Here is a 17,081-nt window from a genome sequence, read left to right as displayed (position 1 = left end):
GGATAGTTTCCAGGAACCTAGACCACCCGACCCCTTCCCAAGTGAAAGTGGACCTCGTCCATCTAAGGAATGTCCGAGAGGCCATGTGGTCAAACTTCTGTTCCCACGATCCGTGAGAAAATTCCCTTTCACCAGCCGAGAAGAAAAAGAAAAGCACCTACACTTTATGTACAATATATAGCCATCTAAAACAATAATATAATTTACATAAAGTATGTGTTATGACTTCGATCATAACACTCTCGCACAGAAAGGGATAGGTAAACACCACACAACAACATATAATCAGTAAGTTATTAATTTATGAGAAAAATTCTAACTAATATAATTTTTTTTAAATTAGTTTGTTGCACTTAGATTTACACAGATATTCAGCCAAATGCCTAAGCCTTATTCAGCCGGGCTGAATACTGAAGAACAGCTGAATATTCATCCCATCTCTAATCCTTAGACTCTGACTTAGTATAATCAAATGTAGAATATTTTATGCACTAATACCGATTTTATAGTTGACCTGGTGCCTGGAAAATTTCACGCCCTGTTATAGAAACATAAACAGGGCACATACAAAAACTTTTTATGTTCAATACTACACACAGTTATAAATTAAATGCAAAAAAATATTTTTTTCCATTTCTTGTGATCATATTTTCAAGTATTTCAATCAAACCCACTAATAAAATACTAGAATGAATAAATCACTGTTACTTACCCCTATGACTTCAGATACCAGCATTTTGAATGCTTCTTTTTTCTTTTTCTCTGAATTTTTTTCATTTTCTTTTTTCTGAAAAAGCATCTCATCGAATTTCTAAAACAACAGAGGGGAAAAACAATAAGGCAAAATAGTGTATGCGAGAGATTTTAATATCATGAGGTGAAACAAAAAGTGTATAAAAAATAAGTATATATATATATATATATATATATATATATATATATATAACTTGGTGCATGTGAGATCACATGTTAATTTAGACAGGAACAAAATTACAGGTATATGATGAGTAAACATGCTGTGCTATGCATTAAGACTTCGGGGCTATAGTACATTTCCATAAAAGTTTTACAAATGAATAATGATTCAGGCCATTCATCCACCTCAGTCATTAATCATTTAACCCCTCAATATCGAGCGGCATACTCAATACGTCAGACATGGACTTCACATGCCTTCGAGTGGCGTATGCAATACATTTTGTGGCGACCACAACTTAACTTGCACATCTTAATTTTATAATCCATTATACAGTGAAACCGCTTATAACATTTTTCAAAAAATCGTCATGAAAACATGTTTTAAGCTGGAAAGTGCTTTAACCGGGAAATCATTTATAGGAGAATCACTTAGAAATGAGACTACGAAAATAAGTCGTACTAGGTGGGAAAACATTGTAAGTGAGAACATTATAAGCAGGATCGACTGTATTATTTCATGATCTCTGCATGTTTGGTATCATTCAGAATAATGTGGGTTTGTACAATTATAACAATTATATTATTTTAATTTACCATATTTTATTGTGAGTGATGAACGTTTGCTGTTTAACACGTGTGGGGATTCGAGATATTATTGTAAAGAGCATGTTTTAGCATATTGAGCTAAAGCATCCTGTATGATTGATTAGTTGTTTGCTATGGCCAAGAGGCTGAGTTATGAATCAGAATTTTAGCAACAGTAGAAGAGAAAAAAAAATTTACCAAAGAAAATATCATATACATTTTTAGGTAATAAAAGTGATACTACATATTATTATAGACAAGATGTTATTTTATAAACATAACATGATTATGATTATAATAAATATACTATAACAATGATTAGTTCAAAAGTTAGTTTTTTTTACTAATCATCTGCAAAAACTGACGATTCCATTTAAATTTCCTTCAACCTACAAGATGGGATTCATTTAAGTCTCCTCCAGGCTTGAAGGGTCAAGTAAGTTAAAACAGGGATAATTAATAATTGAGGTCATTTAAAAAAAGATGATTCAAAACAGTGTTCTTTTGTCTGCAAAGATGATTCAAATTTAAATTTAAGTTTCACTCAGTTTTTTTTTTTTTACAGGGGACGTACAGTAATATGAAAACACCTCATGAAATGCATGACTGAATATGAATTTTTATTACAGTGTATTATAGTATATTTATTATAATCATAATCATTTTATGTTTATAAAATAATATATCTTGTCTATAATAATATGTAGTATATCACTTGTATTACTTAAAAATGTATATATTTTCTTTGGTAAAATTTTTTTTCTCTTCTACTGTTGCTAAAATTCTGATTCATAACTAAGCCTCTTGTGGTGATGTTTTTTTACCCAAAGCATAACTTTTTATCCAACCTGCACAACCTCCTTGACGTGTGGCAAACTTCATTTGCTGCTGAGCTCTGCTTAGTTGAGAATGTGAATCAGTGTTTACAAAATTCAACCAAGGAAAAAATGTTGGTTCTTACATGATGGGTGCTTCTGTAGTTAAAGTAGAAGAAGTTTTTGATGTTTCATGAGGCGCACTACCCATGATTACAACCACAAACAGCAGGACTGGGAAAAATGCTCCCAAGAAACATTAGCGTGGGTGGAAATCTGTGTTGAATGATAGAAGCAGACGAACATTACATAAATTTCTGGGTAAAAAGAATACAACTTAAAAAGTGAATGCTGAACTGGATGCCTCACTCATAAACCCTACCAACACCAAAATAGTAATACTAGAGCTCCATGAGCAGGGTATTTATAGACGAGCTGCCATTCCAAAACCACTCATCACTGGTAAAAATGCATGTAAGAGTCTGGTGTTTTCATATTTTTATCCAACACTATATAATTTTTAAGAATCTGTGTTGTTTTGTTATACGAATTTGCACAAACTTAACATGAGTATTATTGACAAGATAGTATTGAGCAGTGATGTTGGCAAAGGGTTGTCCAAACAATAAAATTACCTAAACTGCATAATCATCTATGAGCAATTGATACAATATTGTAAAGCACAATGAAAAAAAATTGATTTAATAAAAAACAAAGTGCTGCAACTGATACTGAAGTAATGATTGCTCAAAAAATGTGTATTGAATTATTTGTCCCTTAATTTAAAAAAAATAAAATCTACTGTGATTAAGAAAAGGTAGGCTTTTTGCAAAATTAAAACCTTAATAGCGACAATATAGCAGGGATACTCACTTCTACTTGCTTCACAGAACAACTACAGGAATCCATGAGAACCCCACGTACAGTAAGGCAAACAGGCCTAATATTTTCATATATGTTCAGACCAAGGACCAACAATGAGTTCTGATTGATGTCATGCTCTCCAAGCAATGATAAACCATCCATTACATTTTTCAGCATGAAATGGGCTTCTTGTTCACCGATCAGTTTTTCTTCATGCAACTATTAGTGAAACATTAAAAAATGATTTGTGAATTTATACAAATATTTACAAAATTTTTTTTCTCAAAATAAAAATGATAAAATGTAATAAAGCCTGGTAGTGTTCAAGTGTTAATCTTAATGTGGGTAATTTCGACCCGCTTCTTGCAAGCTATGGTATTCACTGAAACACCCAAGAGAGCTGCAATTGATGCTGATGCTTGAGTTATTACACTCACTTCATTTATGGATTCATAAAAAATATCCCATGCACGTTACATCTAAGAATCAGTGTTATTTGAGTTCGGGAAAATTTCTGAGTTATGATATGAATGTCCTTTTTCTGATGATGGACAAAAATGGTAATCATAACTTGAATGAGGTTGAAGACACCTGATCTTTAAGGATTATAGAAAGAGCTTTGTTGCTGTGAATGCAATCTAGTACAGTCATTTCACTACAGTAAAAATTACAATTAAGATAAAGATTTTGAATCACACTGTTTCTCTTATTTAAGGTGAATGAATTGCCTCTTGCTTGATTACTTTACAATTGAAAAAAGAAAGGTAAAAACCAGTCTAAATGATTGCTAATGCTTATATACGAAAATTTACAACTTGATAAATTGCAAAATAAGTAAGTTTGACTGATGTTTGGAAAAAAAAAAAAAAAGAGTAAAATTTTAACAGTTTTTAAAATGTTAATTATAAATCACATGATTATGTTTATATACTCACTGCTTGGAATATGAATGGAGAAAACAGAGCACTTTTATTGCTCACATTTGTATCCGGCCATTGCAGTGCTTCGAAAAATGTGTAAACAACATATGGCCTTATCACCTAATGAAGTCAGAAATTGCTCAATTAATAAACCTGGTAATTTCAATCAGAATCAAATTCAACAGTTGATTTTTGTTATAGCTACATCTTAGAATTTTTACTCTCAAATTTATAGTTTCACATATTTATAGGAAAGCACGAAATGAATTTAATTGTGATTGAAAAGTAACAAATTTTATTTATGGAATATGAATTAGGCAAAAAGAAGCTTCTTCAGATTAGATTTCAATTATAACTTTGAGGAAGTGTGTGAAATTTTATACCAAAATATGAAAAAAGGTTCAAAACATACCCCTACTTGCAGAAGATGGAAAAAGTTTCTAAACTGAATGACAATGCTGAACAAATTGAATGAAGGAGAGAGATATCTATTCATAGAAATAGCCACACAAATATAAAATACCTCATTTTTCAGTATATTTCGTCCAAGAGCTGACAATTTTTCAGATGAATTTGAGACAGGCTTCTCTTCATCATTGTCCATTTCACTCACTGTGGGATCAACCCATTTTCCAGTTCGCATAGCACTGACTAAAAAGTTATATTCAAAAATTAGTATCATGAAAAGTGTTTAAATTTCACTTGCAGTTTTTTAGGCTAATATATTTTAGTTCATTAATTCAAAATCAATAAACTTCATTAACTTAACTTGCAGACTAATCGTCCATCATAGGTGGATACAGGCCTTTCCCCTCAGTGAAAAAATTATATTATTGGCATAGGGGAGAGGGTGGAGGTGGACATTCACCCTCTTTATAATACACACTCTTTGCAATTTGCAACCACTCCCTACTCGTTCAAGAAACTTGTATCCACTTATGTGTTGCCACTGGAAGTGATTATGAGCAACCAACTGGTCCAATGAAGGTATCTGTACTACTACTATACCACACACTGGGGTTTTCGAATTCCCAACATTTTGACGGCATCAGGAACGGGAAATTGTATTTCCCAAGAATTCTGGGGAATTCCCGAAATCACATATATAAGTTAAAACCCAGTTTACATGACTCTGTTTATATGACGTTTTTTGGCCTCGACTACTCTTTATGCTTTTAAAGTTACAATATTTCAATTGAGTGCCACTCAACTTCAATTACATGCTGTTTTTACGAGAATAATCCCAAATTTGATAACAATTGATTAATAATATATTGTTATTTTCTTCATACTATTATAATATTAATAATCCATGAAATAAACGGAAACGGTTTGGAAATCTTTGCATTGAAGGGTGAATTAGCATTTGTTCCTGAGTACCAGACATTTTCCTGGAGGTGTCCTCGGCCTCAGGTCTTAAATTTCATTGCAGTTTGGGCAGGCTCCAAAAAACTTGAACAATTTCATATTTTTCCTGTTGCAGATTAAATTTAATTTATGCAGCATGAAAAATCATTTTCTATCATTTTTTCCACAGTTATCAAATGGCATTATGGCATTTAATGTTTTTTTTATTTTTCTTATTTTACCATTACCTATTCAGACTGATCAAAGCGGGGGGAGGGGGTGGTAAAAGAATCGTTTACGTTTTTGTATAGTTTGAATTCCAACTTGCCTATGCAGTACTAAGATGGCTTTATTCCAATTATGCTAATCAAATGCTTACTTCATTCTTAATCACTGTTGATAAAAATAATAATTTAAACCCACTAACACAAAAAAGGGTTCTAAAACAAAATTTGCAAAAATTGTTGAATCTTCAAATCCCCAATTTTTATCTTTCATCATATTCATTTATTTAGCTCCTCCTCAAAGGCATTGACTTGTCTATCCAGGCAATCCCAAGTCTTGATAAATGTTTTTTGACTGTGTTGATTTGTGACTATTGGAGACCATTGGCTAACCTTGTTATGGCCTATCACCAAAACATCCCCTCAAAGACAGACAACTGTTACCCTTTTCTCTTTACAAACCTTTGGGATTTGTAGCTTCAACTATATGAATGTTCAACCCACTTGTATACACATTTGTTTTGGCATTTGAAGCCATTCAGATTAAAACGCTGATCCTGGTCACCCCACTTGAAAGTGAAAACAGCAACATCCCCTCCCAGCACAATAGCCTGTTTATCTTCCTGTACGATTGTTTAAAAAACGGGGAGGGGGGGGGGATTCACATGAACAAAAAAAATTACACGCAGAGAAAAGAAGGCAAGAAAGTACTGAAATACATTATGCAATTAGTTTCCAAGGAAAAGGAAGCCCTTAAGTAAGGCCAAAAAGTAAGGGATGCTGATGAGTGAGGAAAATATAAAGGTATTATTCATGTTTGACTTTAGACTAACAGAGAGCTTCCTTCTTTTTCAGAAATGGATGGACCAAACATATAGAATAATTGTGATAGCTATCAACACTATAGCACATTTAGAAATCACAACAAGCCTGTTGGTTTTTTCTCAGATCTTATCTTCTATGTTCATATCTCCTGTTCCCACTTCCCTAAAACAGTGCAGTGGAACTTCAGTTAATGAGCGGTTTGGTTAACGAACAATTTTCATAATGAGAAAAAATTAAAAAAAAAATTGATTTAGAGAACGAGTGATGATTTGCATTATGAGTAAAAATTTTGCACTTTTTAAATTTATTTCCATGTTATCACAACGGACCTGATGGTCTTTCGCTTTCGCTCACACATGTGTTATGGAATTCTGAGTAATACTCTACCCTACATTCTCCAGTAAGCATGCCTCAGTCGGAAAATTAACACACATGCAAGTGTAAATATTTACGATATACGATATGAAACTAGATGTAACATAACAGTGATGCGTATGTGCACCTGAAGTTTTTTTTAAAATTCTGCTTGGAAAACAACTGTGTATTGATTGCATTATTGAACGTGATTTTAAGGGCGCTAGCTCATGAACAAAAGCCACTACTTGTCGAAGAGATTTTGTGCTTGGGGGAGACCATGGACTGGAGGTGCATGAGGATGGCATTCAAGAACTAGTGACAAAAAATGTCTAGAAGTTGACAGTAGATGAAGTTATGGATCTATATTGCGCGCACCAGCAAGAGTTCATGGACAGTACCTCATCTGAGGAAAAGAGAAGTAAGGAGGAGTCCCTCACAATGAGATTAGAGAGATGTGTAGAGTGTGGGAATCTGTGCAAAACTCTGTAGAAAAGAACCACTCGAATAAAGCTGTAGCAATGTGCAATTTCTCCAATGAACATTGCAATTTACCATTTTCTAAAAATCCTAAAAAAAAGGGCAAAAGCAAGTGTCATTGGATAAGGTTCTTTTTGAAAGTCACGCAAAAAGAATAAGTTTGCAAACAACAGAGTCTGTAAATCATCCTAAAAAATAGTCGTCCTCGCTTTCTCCATCGTTTAGAGTAACTTAATTTGTAAACATTATCGTATTGTATGTTTATTTATGGTGTTGTTTATATTACGTATATTTTATTGCATTATGCATAATTATTGTGTTTTAATTATTGATTTAATGCCATTTTTTTAGACATTTTTATGTGAATGACTAATTGTGGAATGAATTATCCGAGTTTCCATTATTTTCTACGGGAAAGTTTGATTCTCATAATAAGCACATTGGCAGAACAAATTAAGCTTGTTAACTGAAGTTCCACTGTATTAGGATTTCATAGCAGGCAGAGTTGCTAGTACTGTTTACACAAACTAGAAGCCCCCTCCACATTTTCTTTCCTCAATCTATTCTTCCCACCCTCTATTTCTTTCCCGAACAGTCTATGCTATTGGCACACATAAAATATTAATTAAAATTTTAACAAATACTCCATTGATATTTTTGAAAATCTCTTATATTCCATTTTAAGTATTACTGTGTCACAACAGTAATTTTCCAGATTTAACAGGAATTTTTCTTGGGATTTTGGGAACGGGAAATCACTAAAAATTCCAGAGAATGGGACAGGTGTGGGAATTTCCACCTAGAAACCCTACCACACATGAACTACAGTCATATTATCATACATGACATGCATCATTGCAATGGCACATATATTGGTGGTAGTCTCAGTGTTGGTAGGGAAAGAACTTATCTAGTCCTTAATCAGGATCAAACCCGCAGACGTGATGTTAGCCTTTATGGTGATAGACAAGCATCTTACCAATACGCCACTCACACCCCAAGGCATCTGTACTGGAAAGACTAATCTCAATGCATCAAAATTAAGCAAATGGCATCTACTGCAAATAACCTTGAGCAACCAGTATTATTTATGTAATTTTGATTAATGTATTTGAAGATCAAACTGATCTTTTATTTTTTCTTAATCAAATATTACGGTGTACAATGTTTCTCTTAAAATTGTCAAGTTACATATGCATTGATATTGATTTCATCTTACCAGAAAAATGTGACATCATCATATTGATTTAAAATGGTTTAATTTTTTATGAATAAAATTTAAAAAATTAGTTAGAAAACAGAATTTATAAAATTATATCTACCGCATTTAAGCCGACATGCCTGGAAATTCAAACCACAGATTCTGGAATTCTTAAATATCTTTATGATAAAAATCCAATAAATTGGCTGCATACTGTGATCCTTATCAAACCTTGCTTTTCCGGCATGACAGAAATGGACCAAACCCCAACATTAAAAAATCTGGTGTATCTCGAGTTTGGCGCCATACCGGCTAATGTGGGAAAATATGGTATACAAAAACAGCAAGAGCAACAAAATATTTATACAAACTCAGCGTGTCAATGTATTCCTTTGTAAGTAGTCGACACAATCTGTCTTCGAAGATTTCCTTGGCTTCTTCTAGGTCACTTCCATCTGGTGCACTGATGTAAATAAAAAAATCAATGAACATGTCAAACGCAAGAACAAATAAAAAATGTTATACTAAAACTCATAAAAGTAAAGTATTAATAACATAAAAGTCTTTTTTCAATTACCGTTATATCTATTATGGACTTTTCTTTTTCATGTTTTTATAAATTCTTCAAAGGAATATTTATGAGACGCATGTGTAGTTTAGTGGTAATGCTATGAATAGGTTCATTCTAACTAAAAACATGAAATTGTGAGCAATATGGAACTAATAAAAGAAATGAATTATTATTGTTACTACAACATGAATAGTTATTAAAATGAAAAAAGGATGCAAACTAATTAAAACCTATCCAATGTTTTTGTGTACTTACATGTCAACAAATAACATATATTGTGTTAAATGTGTCAACTTAGATAGGGCAAAAACTTACTTATTCAAATTAAGTTGCTGGACTTTATTCCAAAGGGATGAAAGTTTCTGCAAGGGAAAAAGAAAATGGTGTTTCAACTCCAAATAAAAAAATCGAGATTGAAACTTAAATAAGAGCATAGGATTAAATCATAATCAATGTTAGCAAACATCACACTGCAAATGACCCGAATAGCTTGCATTTATCCATATTGAATTTGTTTCTAAATTTTCTCTTAAATCAATACTTGAATCCAAAATTTGAGAATACTGAAAACAAATTGACAATTTCATTACATATTCTGATTAAATTTTTTATTTTAAAAGACATTCTTATTAAGATTAGCAGATTGAATTACTTTAAAAAAATTTGAAATAGTTCTTGATACTATAACCTTTTGTAATAATTTGAAAACTCTTTTCTTTACTGATATCAAACTATAGAAACAAAATTATTCAGCTCAGTTTTTAGTAGACAGAATGTGAAAATCTAGAAGTAAAAATAGACCTACTTTGAGCATGAAAGGTGCCAAAGATTCAAGAATCTCAATGATGACGTGCTGATAATCAGGAACACAATGCCGGAAGAATGGAATCAGAAAATAATGTAAGAAGTTAAGAAAACTATCATAAGGCAACTTAGTAAAAAGGTTTTTCATGTAAATACAGTCAGATATTTGAAAATATTAATTTAACATTATGTTGAAAATTATAAGATAGCAGGTCTCTAAGACATTCACCTATAGCACCTAAGGACATTTGTAATTTTGATACCTGCTCAATCTTTGCCGCTACCTTTCCTGACACAGAGGCTTAATGTTCTTGTATAGAAGAGAAATTGTCTGATGACAACAGCAAAACATATTGTTACTAAACTAACCTTATTCACTTTCCTCTAAGAATTTATAATGAATTGGTACATGATGCAAAATTCTCTGTGTATGTTGTAACTTTAATGTAAAATGATTGATTTGAAGTATGCAGTTATTGGGTGTTGAAAGTACTGCTATCTATCTTCTGGATTCAGAAGTAACAAATTAGAAGGTTTGTATGCATAGGTAGACAAGCATATATTTTAAATACTGTTTTTCTGATTGCTCTCTGTGGTTTATTTAACATCCACATAAACGCAGCTGGTACACAAATCTCTTGGTAAGAGATATGACAGAGCGAGAAAAGCTGGTTTTGGAATAAGCTATAAACTGCAGATACGAGTCTATTCAGCACCCCCTATAAATGTGTACATATAAAGACTATTACTTAACTGTACATGCATCTCGTACACATTCCTTGGCTGAATATTCAACGAATCAGTATATGCCGGAATGTGTGTTCTGAGTGTATGTGCAGCCTCTATATATTTATGTAGTCAAAGTTGTGCTGGTTTCATGTTTTTGCTGGCGTTGCCACCTAGCTTCCATATTTTGAATTACAGATGGTAAATGCTTGAATTTTATAAAGACTAATGCAATGTTTGTGGTTTTTTTTACCTGCATCAACATGTTTGTTCTATATATGGGGGAGGGGGGATGGCACCACCAATAATGTACAGTAGAACATAATTATAATGAACTAATAGGGGCTGAAAGTTGTCCGTTTTAATTAAGTCCAGTTTATAACAAATAATTCTTATTGGGTGTAATGCATCAATGAAAGTACAGTAGTTAGCTATAAAAGGTGTTTACTATACAGTGTGTCCTGCAAGTGCTAGCATGGCCTTTATCTCATCAACCACCCATCTCTCCAAAATCTGTACATAGGGTGTTAGAAATCATATATAAAAGAGTTTAGGCATATTGTACATAGATTTCATAAGTACTGACATCAGAGAAAAAAATAAATTGTTAGCTACATCATTTTTTTGAAAAAATAATTGATTTATACAATTGGCATTGATTTTTCTTTCTTTAAAAGAAGTGTCCTAGAGTGCATTAACAATTGAATAACAAAAATAGAACAAAAACTGCAATTATACTTCAAAATGTTGGTTATACCATCAAAGTTAGAACTATAAAGAATTTTTCCTGAATTATTACCTTAAATATTGATAATTTCTAATAGCAACAAACTCAAAAAGGATATGTAAAATCATTCTCAGACGAAAGTCCGGAAGGTCATCAGAGAATCCAAACACACAGCTCTTTATACTTTCAACAAGGTCAGGTTTTCCATAGAACTCATGAAGAAAAAATTGAGATGCATTGCCCAAAAGAATTAGACTGGAAGAAGATTGAAAAAAAATCAAATGTAGAACTAAATTATATCAAATGCAGAAGTTTTCATGAGCACCAAGTGCATTCACACATTTTAAGAACATTCTTATACCTTATATATCAACCACAGTAAATGTTGACAACACATATTGGACAGCAATTAACATATAGCATTGAAGAAAAACAATTTATAGGTATTAAGAATTTATATAGTTAATACTGGATTGATTTCATGTCTATGAGAAAATGCTTATTTTAAATAAAATAAGAATATTGTGTGCATTTATTTTCTTCACATCTGCTTTTTAAGAGGTGACACTCTAATTAGGAATTTACCAAATTAATCAACAGGAACAAAATTTGAGGTTTTATGCACAGTGGGTCCCGCTTACGTACCCACTTTTAACATTTTACAGCTTAGTATGACTCATTTTCATGGTTCCAACTCTTACTTGTACTCATTAAGATTTCCCATTTAAAGCATTTTCAACCTACAATATTTTTTATGAAGATATTTTGAAAAACGTTACAAGCAGAATACACTATACGGGGTGTCCCTAGAACTATACTATTAAAACTAGAGAAGTGATAGTACTTGTTAAGACTATCAATTTTTTTAACGGAACCAGAATCACAAATGACTTTTTTAATCACATGCTAATAAGCAATTTCAGCTACTGACGCTAAAAAAAGGAGAAAAAAAAACTTCTAAAGTAAACAAGGGAGTGAAAGGAAAAATTTTCTCCCCTACACTCATAAAACCTTAAGAGAGGGAAAAATACAATTTTTTTTTGACTGACTGGCTGTGAATGGAAGAAATATTTTTTTCCCTCTCACAATGTGTATGAAATTTTCCCTGTCCCTCTTCATCATGTAAACTTTTGAGAGAGAAGTGGCTTAATGCACACAATTCTTGAAATAAGATTGTTGCAACGATGATGAGTGTTCCACTACAAAAATTGTTTGTCTTGATGTGTACTGGGCCCTCTAATTTTAATGGTAGAATTTTGGGACACTGTATATAGGCCCATATAAACATTTACTATAGATGCCAAATAAGTAACTTTTATACTTTCAGAATAATTCAACCACTCTCCTGACAATATATACAGTATATATTACTATTTATTGGACAGAAATAAATAAAATCACAGAAATACCATACAGTGAGCGAGTAACTATGATATTGTTTCACCTCTGGCAGAGATACAAAATTTTACTTTTTGTAACATCATACTTATTCTACCTAATTTTTCTGTATTTCTTCCCAGTAACTAATACATATAAGAACTTAAAATTCTTACCAGGCTTCATACTGATAGAACAAGAATTTTTTCATTTTATGTTGAAGAGTAGATACAGGCAATTCTCTGCTCTTATCTGGATCATCAGTTACAAGAAAAGATTTATCAGTGTAGCCTGAAAATGTATTAAAGCATGTATTTTTAACTGAAAAATTGAACACACATCACATGTTCCACATTTAAAAGGAAATTTAAGAAAAAAAAATGGTTTTGTAAAAGCTGTTAATGCAGTGCAGCTATCAAAGTAATGTTGAAAGTATTTACACAGTCAAATCCCACTTTAGCAATTATGGTTTATAATAAGAAGCTGGATATCTGATCAGAAACTTTTTTTAACATGATAGCACAATTAATAACTCCTGCATAGCTAATGTGCCACACTACATCAAATTTTTCTCCATGCCTGAGCTATACTCAGTAAGGGCATTGATGGCAAATCACATGCATCTGAGCTCAGCTCAAGATGATGGAAAGGGTTTAATATTTATTTTTGTCGATAAATTTAATAATTTTTTAAATATCATTAAACAATGTTTTAAACATAATTTGTAACACAATGCAAACAAAGGTTTACCTCACCTAAGATTGCCTGTCTTTCAGAATCTGTGATTTCCATACATGCATCATAATCTGCATGTAAAGTCTTGCGAACTGAAGGCACATATAATGCATTAATACACCTGTATTATTAAGAGAGCAAAAAAAAATTAGAAATTCACATTACATGTAAAATGTATGAGAATATTGAATAAAAAAAATAGTAATTGGAACTAACAATGGGAATTTCAATTCATATGAGAGGAACTGAAAGACAAAAGGACAAAAATTGTAATATCTGATGTGAACTGAATGCTTATTATGTTCATGATTAAAAAATATACTATGTTTATGTAACGCTACTATATAACAGGGGAGGAAAATGGAAAATGTATTTTTTAGCAGAATTTATCAGTTACATAGCAAAAAATTTTAGAATTAAATACACTGTTTTACCAAAAGGGATATATATATACAGTATCATACGAAATGTTTTCTCGAAAAGGGAAAGGTTTCATTTTTTTCTCAAGAGGGGGGTCTTCATTTTCCACTGCAAAAGAAAAACCATAATCTCATCTGGGAGGAAATTCTCTTCAATTTTCAGAAAGAAATTGTAAATTTTTTTAAGATTCCCTGATATTTATATTTTATTTCCAATACAATGCTACCTAATAAAAGCTAATCGAAGTATTTCAGATTTTTAAAAATAATTTTCCCGAAACGAAAGTGTGTATATTATCCACAATGTGGGGGAAGATCATGTCCTTTCTACGGAAAACCAATATTGTTGGTTCCTACTGCCGTGGTCTATTATCCCCCTCCTCCTCTAGGAATTATCACATGACCCTGACAACACTGCTTTAGGGGGAATATTACAGATGTTGAAAGGTCCAGACAAGAAAAGAAAGAAAAGTTCTTTCTTGTTCATCCAGTCTAAATAGCTTTTTGCCCCACCCATATAATGTCTGCCTCCAATGTAGGGTGGCTACATATTGGCATTGTTCTTTTCTGTTGCTACTTAAGCTTATGTCCCACGAGAGCTTGCTTGGGGATGCTGGGTAAGATAATTAAAGTTAATAAGTCTAAAGATAATAAAAGTCTTTGTTGGACATAAACCACAAAAACCACAGCCGGCGTGAAGTAATCAGTACTTGTTCGGTCATTTCAAAGGAAGATGCTCGCTCCACTGCCTTTGCATTGAAAGCCATAAAAATTATTGCTTCCCCAAGGCGACCGTGGATCCTGACACACTTTTATTATCTTACCCAGCATTCCAAAGCAAGCTCCCGTGGGACATAGTTTTTACCCATCCATCCCTCCGGGGCAAAATAAAGAATGAATAGAACCCGAGAGAGAAGAAAGAAATATTGAATGCCACAGCTTCTTGAAAGCATAGATTTTAGGGAAAAAAATCGGGGAAAAAAAAAATCTCGAGAATCAAAAAAATCTGTGACATTCACTCAAATTTTGTGACTTTTTCTGGACTTCCATGATTTTTGTCTAATTCCATGACCTTCGTCTAATTTAGTTACTTTTCTGGGACTTTGTGACTTTCCCGTGTTGGTAGACACCCTGGATAAGTTAAATCAGGGATCGACAAATCGCAAAAAGATTCAGGTGCCAGAACATTTTTTAGATGCCAACACTAATTTCTCACTCACCATGATAACCTGGCACCTGATATTTGTCAAGTCCTGAGTTAAATCAACCAGAACCACTCTAATAACTAGCCTAAGATGAAATAAATAAAAATTGAGATGGAAAAATTTCCCTCACATCCAAAAACAGGACATATGGTTACCACATACACAAGTCATCCGGCTATTTTGAAGGTTGAGAAGTCACATTGGTATCACTATTTTGGCAAATTTTGTCTTTTCTTCATTCGAATTAAATATTCTGCAGCAATTTGGCATGATGCAACAATTATCATAAGCATGTGAGATCGTTTTGGGGAAAAAAACAAAATTAACAGACTTTTACTGAGTAAATTCTTTGGGAACAACCCCTTTTCTTGAAAATTAAAGGTTTTTTGCAATTCCACTCCATATTGAATAGAGACAAGAATTTTTTGAAAGTTCAGGAGATAGGACAGAAATTTGAAAGCCTCATAGAAAAGTCTGGAGCCTTGGCAGCTATGTCACAATATTTGTCGTTCTTTCTTGACTCTCCTGTTCCGTCAAAACACTTTTTGCTGCGCATAACTAGTCAGCAAAAATTAACATGAAGAACTCATCAAAGGATCAGCTTTTTTCTGGAGAAAAATAGCTGGGGAAAACCCCGATTTCTGTTTTATTTAAGACAGTGGTTCTCAAACTATTTCAACCTGCGATTCCCTTGCTCTGTTATATGTCTTTGGAACCACAGGCACCAAAACCTGGGGGCTCAAGCAATACCCCACTAGAAAAAACTCTAAAGTGATATTGACTCAAGCCTTTGCCCCCACATCCTGAAACAGGGGCCCCTAGGCTGGGATCTTGCCCAGAATCCCCCTTTATAATAAGGGCTTAGCCCTTCATAGCTTCTTTGTAGAGTTAAAAGACAAAAAAGGATGAGAATCCTCTCAGGCCTTACGGCTGAAGTCCTGTCACTCCCATTCTTTTGTCCGCCATATGTCCTGCTTGAGCCCATTGCTCAAGCCACTTATGGCCTCTAGAAAATAAATAGTGGTGCCTTATTGTTCCTCTTTTTACAAGCAAAAACACATGAGAAAACAAGTGACAACAATGAAAATTTTGTTTTTCATTGCAATTTTAGTCTCTAACTGCAAATTTCGTTTTAGGTGCAAGATTGTGCAAAGTTGAAAGTTTTTTTGTGTTTTGTAGCAGAATTTAAGACATTGGAAATTGCAGCAATTTGGTGTAGATTTTCCACACCTATGTATATAATTCAAACTCTTTTAATGAAATATTTTTAAAATTCTTGTTGTCCAAACAGCTCTTCAAAGACCAATGGATAGAGATACAATTGGAGGTAATTTTGCATAAGACAGGCTCAGTACAACGTTTGAAAGAATTTAGTGTATTGCCATTCTTGCTTAACTCATGAACCCATCTACCACATGCTCTTAGATCATGTGCAATTAAGACACTCGTGGACTATATTTATGATCATTTATGCTGATTCACTTTATTGATTCCCACTATCAATATACAGCAATAGTCATGGTTTCAATCTGTGATTATTCTACATTGGTTGGTCAATTCTGTTCAGCACAAACACATTTTTCATTTTTAATCACCCCAATTCTTAAATCTGTGCTTATAAAACAAACTTCATTTAGGTTGACAATTTAAACTATTTTTTTACTTTTACTCCCTCAAGAATCATTTAATATGTTCGAGTTGAATAAACTGAACATGGAGGAGGGATTTTACCTGATGAATGCAAAAACTCCATCAAGTAGAGGCATAATGTGACTTGATGCTGGATTACGGAGATATGAAGTCAATGAGTTTTTCACTAAAAAATTTCCTTTTTCTGCAACCTATATTGTACGAAAGGGGATTATTCAAAACTCACTCTGATCAGTTAAATAATATCATTCATTGCACATTTTATTGAAAATCGTAAAAGCTTAAAGATAAAATGAACAAATTAAATAAAAAAAACTAGGTAAAAATTAATTTT

The 17,081-nt window shown here is 32.7% G+C and overlaps 1 protein-coding gene across 2 annotated transcripts in view; it reads right to left on the bottom strand.

The window, feature by feature from the left end:
* The window catches only part of Ranbp21 (exportin-5-like protein Ranbp21), a 63,196-nt gene that overhangs the window by 6,393 nt on the left and 39,722 nt on the right, over positions 1–17,081 (bottom strand). For both annotated transcript variants that reach the window (XM_089245780.1, XM_089245772.1), the window contains exons 21-31: positions 16,829–16,938; positions 13,494–13,594; positions 12,915–13,029; positions 11,484–11,616; positions 9,910–10,008; positions 9,420–9,466; positions 8,905–8,996; positions 4,626–4,753; positions 4,118–4,222; positions 3,192–3,401; positions 713–811 (exon numbers count right to left, since the gene is read on the bottom strand). In XM_089245780.1, the coding sequence (XP_089101906.1) occupies positions 713–811; positions 3,192–3,401; positions 4,118–4,222; positions 4,626–4,753; positions 8,905–8,996; positions 9,420–9,466; positions 9,910–10,008; positions 11,484–11,616; positions 12,915–13,029; positions 13,494–13,594; positions 16,829–16,938 (1,239 nt within the window). The remainder of the gene's footprint in view (positions 1–712; positions 812–3,191; positions 3,402–4,117; positions 4,223–4,625; positions 4,754–8,904; positions 8,997–9,419; positions 9,467–9,909; positions 10,009–11,483; positions 11,617–12,914; positions 13,030–13,493; positions 13,595–16,828; positions 16,939–17,081) is intronic.

This window comes from Pholcus phalangioides, unplaced genomic scaffold (genome assembly GCF_987345545.1).
Source record: "Pholcus phalangioides strain wild (caught in Gottingen) unplaced genomic scaffold, Ppha-v1.0 ptg000003l_1, whole genome shotgun sequence".
Lineage (NCBI taxonomy): Eukaryota > Metazoa > Arthropoda > Arachnida > Araneae > Pholcidae > Pholcus > Pholcus phalangioides.
This window is presented reverse-complemented; position numbering and strand designations above follow the sequence as displayed.